Here is a 7,360-nt window from a genome sequence, read left to right on the forward strand (position 1 = left end):
AGAAGGAGGACTGCTGTCCACACTGCAGCTGCCTTGTCTGCAGAAACCCCCGATTCCTGTAAATGCCAACCGAGTTGATCTGTGGTGTACATTTTTTTCTCGTAAGATTATTGTGAACAGATCAATACTACTTTCTTAAAAGTTTCTCTGCTGTTTCTTGTTATTTCTGAAGCAGACCGTGAGGAGAAATAGCATGGTATGGTCTACCAGTTCTTAAAGTCATACAGCATTTTAGCCATGTGTTGAAAGGGGCGTGGCACGGGGCTCAGCTCACTAATTTTGAAACTCAAAATTTCCCTGAAGTGGCAAGCTAAAATTTCAAAATTGGTACTACTCTGACCGGTGCTAGCCCCTTCCTACCCTCTTTTTAATTGTATAATCTGAGTTTTTTGCCAGACAGTAAAATTATGGTCTCCATTTTTTCATTTCCATAAAAGCTTTTGTTAATAGCTAATTGCCAAACTGGTAGCAATGCAACCAAACTAGCCAAAATGATCCCTGCCTGCCCAGATCATGAACCTGGGGTCTCAAGCGCAGTGATCAACACGATTTCTTCCAAAACCGAAGAGACCTGGAAGCGGGGTTATGCTAATGTCTCTTGCACATCCCTCCGCACTGTGTGTGCTGATAAAATTGACATTTGATGGTCTGACAAAAATCAATGAGGCTACACTTACAGTCTCAATTTGTAGAAAGGGCAGCCAATAATTTTTGTTTCAAAGTTCTACATTGTGTATCAGTTTCAGATACAGGATGTGGTACCTAGTACAAATCTTTACAAGGTCTTCAAGCTTTTCCATTGCTAGACTTCCTGTAGAAAATCTACTAAACACTAGTCTTTCTGTTTTGGTTAGCACAGGGCTCCTTTGCCATTCCTGTCATTGAGCTGGTTCTGCCTACAATTCACAGCATCTTTTCATGGCGGTGGCTTTCTGTGGTGCGGCTTGCATCTTTGTGAGCTCTGACTATCCACTGTGTTCTCTCGTTTTGTTTGAGTTTGCTTTCCCATTTTGTTCTGTGCCTGTCTTTTCCATAAGTTTTGCATTGTTTGTTGAACGCAGGCAAGACTCATTGATTCTGACCATATTCTGCTTCACTCCTCACAGATTCAGCTACTAGTGACTCAACAAAATCTAAGGTAAATCGTTTCAAACAATTTCCTAAAAAATTCTTATTGGGGAATTGCTTGGAGGGTGCTGAGTGTCACCAGGATACAAATGCGTCACAGGGCCACGGAGTCTAATAATGGGAGAGAATAGTAGAATCTGGTAGAAGATTGCTGGAGTCAGAATGTTCTGTTTCTGTCAGCGTAGCTTAGCACGATACAGACAAGTATGGGGAAACTTTCTGACCTGCTCCCACGTGGGGAGTGTTAGGAGTCTGTGTGCATATTCTGTCTTTAAGAGAAGCACGCGGCCGAGCTGCTCATCCATCCCTTCTCCTTGTATGGGAGTTCCCAAACACCTCGATACATCAAGAAGTATCACTGATCTTTTATCAATATTTGGCTTTTTTTTCCTTTGGGGGGCCACATCCAGCAGTGCTCAGGGCTTACTCCTGTCTCTGCACTCAGGGATCACTCCTAGTGGTATTTGGGAGCCATATGTGGTACCGGATGTTGAACCCGAGTCAGCCATGTGCAAGGCAAGCCCCTACCCACTATACTATCACTTCGGCCCCAGTATTTGATATAATTTTATAAAATGTGTACATAGATATATGTATAGAGATATGTGTCATATGTGACAAATATAACTTACATAACTTATGTTCTCTTGACCACCAAAGGAAGCATACAGTTTTGGGTAACAATTAGGAAGTTCTTTTATTGAGCTTGTCCAAAATTTAAGGCAGAAACAAGTAGAATTGTCAACAAATTTCTTAAACCATTACAGTGTTTGGTGGGCAGACATGAATTCCACATATATGAAAGAGGATAATTGGGTTGAATAGAATTATAATTATTTTCAACACATTGCGAAATATTTAAATCATTTATTCTTTACTGTCACTAGTACTGCAACTTTCAGTCTTTTTATTCCAACTTTTTATTTTGAAAAATTTCAAAACTACAGAAAAGCTACTGGAATGACAGTACAAATTTTTTCAATATTTAAAAAATATTTCATCCTTTGGCAAGTCTGGTGTACAATTTTTTAATAAGTTGAGGGTTACTTGTAGACATGTTAACACATTCTCTGCTTCATCATATACCTCTGGAGCGCAAGAACATTCTCTTCATTACAGTGTAATTATAGAAAATAAAGTAAGAACAATTCAGCATTACATATACAGAGTTTACACAGGGTTAGCCAATTGTCCCAGTGATGTTCTTTATTCGAATTTTTTTTTCTTTTACAGGATGCTATCGGGGTCACACCTTGCATTTAGTTGTCATGTCTCTGTAGAATTCATTAATCCAAAACAGTTTCCATCTTCTTTTGGCAGAAGATAAGATTTTTAGATCAGGCAGCCATGTTTGAAGCTCCCTCCTTCTCTCTACGAGATACATGTTTCTCAACTTTGTATAGCACCTTCCTCTTAATTATTGTGTTTTTACTTGCCTGTAATATGATGAATATCCAAATAACTCAATTAAAATAGAGTTTAAGTTAAATCAACAGTAAATTTTCTCAAACATGGTAGTCATTTACTCTAACATGTGTTGGCAGATTTCGCCTTGGGGAGGTCATGGGGGATTGGACCACACCTGATGGCACTCAGGACTGGGGCTCAGGGATCATTCCTGGTGCTGCTCAAGGGACCATGTGCAGGGGCCAGTGATGGAACTGGGACCACCTGTGTGCAAGTGCCTTACCTCTGTTCTAGCTCTCTGGCATCTGAATCAGAGCTTTTTTTTTTTTTTTCTTTCGGGTCACACCTGGCGATGCATAGGGTTTACTCCTGGCAGTGCTCAGAGGACCATATGGGATGCTGAGAATCGAATCTGGGTTGGCCGTGTGCTCCAGCCCTAAATTTTTTTACTTTTTAAAGTTTATTTTTTGAGGGTTCAGCATGACAGTGTTAGGATATTTAGAATTTTTATGGCAGCAGAGAAATAATGCTTCTTGCTCTTACACTTAGCATACTTCCTGCCTGCCTGCCTGCCTGCCTGTCTAACATGGCACCTGGTAAACCTCAAGTCAGTATTTACCCCTGCCCCCACCACTCCCTAAGCACTAAGCCCCATACTGAAGCAGTGTTCTTTCACACAGAAGCAACAAAAAGCTGCCATCACACTTCCCAGCACTTTTCTTTCACGGACATGACCTTGTTTGAATTGTTTGCTATTCAAATGTTGCCATTACCTTGCCAGAGAAATAGCAGAGTCTCGCATGCAGCCACCCCAAGTGTGACCCACCCCCGCACCTAATGGTAGCGGCCAGGAGGCCGGGAGCCCGCTGGGTGCCCTAGTCGCCCTGGCATTGCAGGGTCTCCCACTTCAAGTGGGAGAAGTGGGGCGCATTGGGAGGCGCCCGTGCCCACGTCCCCACTACCTCCTCAGCACTACTTGGTAAAGACATCAGCAGCCTGATTGAGGGAAGGCAAGCCCCATATTGAACGGAAGATCTGAGAGTACCTCTCCCAACATCTGTATCTGATGCGGAGGGAGGCAGGCCCACTGGTGATGGGTATGGTATTGGGATAAAAGATTTGAAGTCAGGAGCTGGAGCAATAGTACAGCAGGTAGGGGTGTTTTCCTTGCAAGTGACCCACCCGGGTTTGGTTCCCAGCATCCGATATGGTCTCCCAGCATCGCCAGGGGTAATCCCTGAGTGCAAAGCCAGGAGTAACCCCTGTGCATTGCTGTGTGTGACCAAAAAAGCAAAAAAAAAAAAAAAAAAAAAAATTGAAGTAAGCTTGGAAGCATAAAATACCAGCTAGCCTGAGTCACTGTATTGTGTTCAAAGACGTAGGAATGTTTTGAAGGGGATACTAGGGGAAGGGGACACCTGGTAGTGCTCAGGGCTGACTCCTAATTCTGTGCTCAGGGATCACTCCTGGTGGTACTCTGAAGACCATCTGTGGTGCCAGGAATCAAACCCAGGTGCGCAGCGTGGAAGGCAAGCACCTTACTCCACACTTAACGCCCCCTCCAGAGGGACCTCACACTTATGTGAGCAAGCGCAAGGCAGGAACAGGGAAAATCAGTGGAGACGGAAATTGAACCCGAGTCAGGAGAGGGGGGCCCTGAGCGCCAAACTGTGCCCTGACCCGGCCTGCAGCACCCCCGCCCAGTAGGAAGGAGACGGGCCCTTCGGACAGTGACTTGCCCGGGTGCCAGTTGGGGGTGGGCAAGAGGCCGTGTTCTAAGCCGCTCTCTCTGCTCGCTCCGCAGGGTTCCTGGGGCTCGGGGAAGGATCAGTATAGCCGGGAGCTGCTCGTGTCCTCCATCTTCGCAGCCGCCAGCCGCAAGAGGAAAAAGCCCAAAGAGAAAGCTCAGCCCAGCAGCTCCGAAGATGAACTGGACAATGTCTTTTACAAGAAGGAAAACCCGGAGCAGGGCCACGGCGACGTGAAGGAAGAGGCTAAGAAGGAGGGCGAGGCGGCCACTGGCAGGAAGGCGCGGCCCGCGGCCGGGCCCAAGGAGGGCGCCAAGGAGGAGAAGGGGTCCCGGCGCCCCGACGAGCCTGCCACCCCCGCGCGCCCCCAAACACAAGTCCCCCACCCTGAGCAGCCGCCTGGCCACCCTGAAGGATGGCTCGAGGGCCCGAGGGGCGCCCCGGCCCCCCGCCTGCGACGAGACGGGCTCGGACTCGGGCACCCTGCTCAGCACCTCCTCGCAGGCGTCGCTGGGCCGGTGCGTGCCGCGGAAGGCTGGCAGCAGCCCCGAGGGCGCGCAGCCTGGCAGCAGCGGCGGTGGCGGCGACTTCCTGGCGCAGGTGAGCACCATCACCTCCGACTACTCCACCACGTCGTCCACCGCCTACGCGGCCAGCCTCGACTCGAGTCGCCTGAGCCCCGAGGTGCAGTCGGTGGCCGAGAGCCGCGGCGACGAGGCGGACGACGAGCGCAGCGAGCTCATCAGCGAGGGCCGCGCCGTGGAGACGGACAGCGAGAGCGACTTCCCCGTGTTCTCCAGCGGCGGCGGCGGCGGCGGCGCGGCCCGCGGGGGCGTCCCCAAGGCCGGCCGCCGCGACTCGGAGGGCAGCGAGGTGAGCGGCACCGAGGGCAGCCTGACGCCCAGCCTCGAGGGCCGCCGGCAGCCCTTCAGCTCGCACAAGCTCATCGAGTGCGACACGCTGTCGCGCAAGAAATCGGCGCGCCTCAAGTCCGACGGCGGCGGCGTGCTGGGCGGCGAGCGCGAGGCGGCGGGGCTGGCGCGCGTGCTGGACGTGATGAAGAAGGGCCGCTCCACCGGCAGCCTGTCGCCCGCCCGCGCCGACGCCGAGCGGCCCGAGCCCACGTGGCGGACCAAGATCGCCGACCGCTTGAAACTCAGGCCCCGCGCACCCGCCGCCGACGACATGTTCGGCGGGATGGGTGGCCCGAAGGCGGGCGCCGAGCCGGCGCGCAGGAAGAACATCAAGCGGCGCCACACGCTCGGGGGCCACCGCGACGCGGCCGAGCTCAGCGTGCTGGGCTTATGGCGAGCGGCCGAGGCGGGCGGCGAGCGCGAGCCCGAGCTGTCGGCCGTCACCCGGCTCAAGCCCAAGTGCTCGGCGCAGGACCTGAGCATCGCCGACTGGCTGGCGCGCGAGCGGCTGCGCACCAGCGCGTCCGACCTCAGCCGCGCCGGCCCCGAGACGCCTCCGTCCCCCGCGGGCAGCCCCCCCAGCCCGCTGGAGCCCACTCCCCGGCCGCCCCCGCAGTCCCCCGAGCAGGTGAACGGAGAGAGCTTTCCCAGCGCCGGCCCCGCGGCCCCGGGCCCCCTTCACAAACTGTCGTCGGAAGCCCCAGGCAGCCCCGCCCGCTTCCACCCCTGTCTTTAACCCCCACCGGCGGGTCCGCGCGAGCACAGCAGAAGCTACTGTTACATGTCGCCGTAACTCTGTAAATATTTTCTTGTACCAGAATTGTTATTATGCAGCCTTCATTTGGGCTGGTTTCATCCTTTTGCACTGTGAAATAGGTTTACAGTGCATTCCTACAGCCAGAGGAACATATATAAATATATATATATAAATATATATTTAAAAATATATTGGATAGTTGTAAACAAATGAGCAAGGTATTTGTTGCAACTTACATAGCATATTCCCAGAATTCCTGACCATTACTAGCTGGCATTAGTGTGCAGGAACTCTGTCCATTGGGTTTCATCACTAACAAAAGTGCCTCATCATTGAAAACACATTTGGTTTTTTAGGGTGCCATATTGTTAAAATTAGATATCTTCCATGGAATGAATGAAGGCCTTTTATTGGTAACAAATTCCACACCAGTTTGCCAGTTTTAACACAGACAGATACAGAACTTCCATTCTTTGAGTCATTCCAAGTCAACCTCTGCGTTTTATATTCCAACTTTTAATACATTTTTGAGTTTTGTGTGACTTGAATTTTTAATCTTTCTGTAAAATACATAACTTAAATGACCGTATTATATGTGTATCTTTTCTTCAGATACCAGATTTGATAGAACTCTTGTAACATAGGTATGTAGATAGCAACTTGGCGGGACTGCTTCTTCCTCGAGAAGAATCTAATTCTGCATGAGGACATAATGAATCCAAACCTGTGTCTTGCCTCTGTGCATACCCAATTAAACACTGGAAATAAAATTGTTTGGGTGAACTTGGCATGGCCTGGAGCTTATTTGAAGATAGGTTTGCATGTTACCTTCTTAAAATCCTTGTTCCTGACCAACAGATTGCCTGCTCTACATATTCTCTCTCTCTGTCTCTGTCTCTGTCTCTGTCTCTGTCTCTGTCTCTGTCTCCCTCCCTCTCCCTCTCCTTCTCCATCTCAGTCTCTCTGCCACAGCAGGCAGAGAGCTACTGTCAACATCTTCATAGGGGTAATAGTTAACTCTCAGATAAAGTAACACGTGTTCACTCAGCTGAGTGAAAAGAACATAAATTTGAATGTCAAAGTACCTCTATCCTTCCTAGCTATGTAAAAGTGGACATGTGTTAGGGACCAGGAAGATGGCGCAGAGAGTAGAGGGTTGGAGTACAGGCTTGGCATGTGAGAGACTCAGCCTCCGTTTCAGATACCCTGAACACTATAGGCGCTCACAAAAATAAGGGTTCTCACAAACAATACTTTAAATCTTACAATGTTAAAAGACTTAGGGGACCTTAAAAACGTCCCGATGCAGTCACTCTCCCTGTCAAACTCAATTTTATAGGGATATTTCTATTGAAATATAAATTTTCTATAGGAATATTGTATTATTTCTCTTTTACAGTTCTTAA

The 7,360-nt window shown here is 49.4% G+C and overlaps 1 protein-coding gene across 1 annotated transcript in view; it reads left to right on the forward strand.

Annotated features, from left to right (window-relative positions):
- The window catches only part of ARHGAP21 (Rho GTPase activating protein 21), a 94,341-nt gene extending 87,599 nt beyond the window's left edge, over window positions 1-6,742 (forward strand). The window contains 3 exon segments of the mRNA XM_056132155.1: window positions 1,107-1,138; window positions 4,340-4,636; window positions 4,638-6,742. Coding sequence (XP_055988130.1) covers window positions 1,107-1,138; window positions 4,340-4,636; window positions 4,638-5,933 — 1,625 coding nt within the window. The 3' untranslated portion in view covers window positions 5,934-6,742.
- The last annotated feature ends 618 nt before the right edge of the window (window positions 6,743-7,360 follow it).

This window comes from Sorex fumeus, unplaced genomic scaffold (genome assembly GCF_029834395.1).
Source record: "Sorex fumeus unplaced genomic scaffold, SorFum_2.1 ptg000007l, whole genome shotgun sequence".
NCBI lineage: Eukaryota > Metazoa > Chordata > Mammalia > Eulipotyphla > Soricidae > Sorex > Sorex fumeus.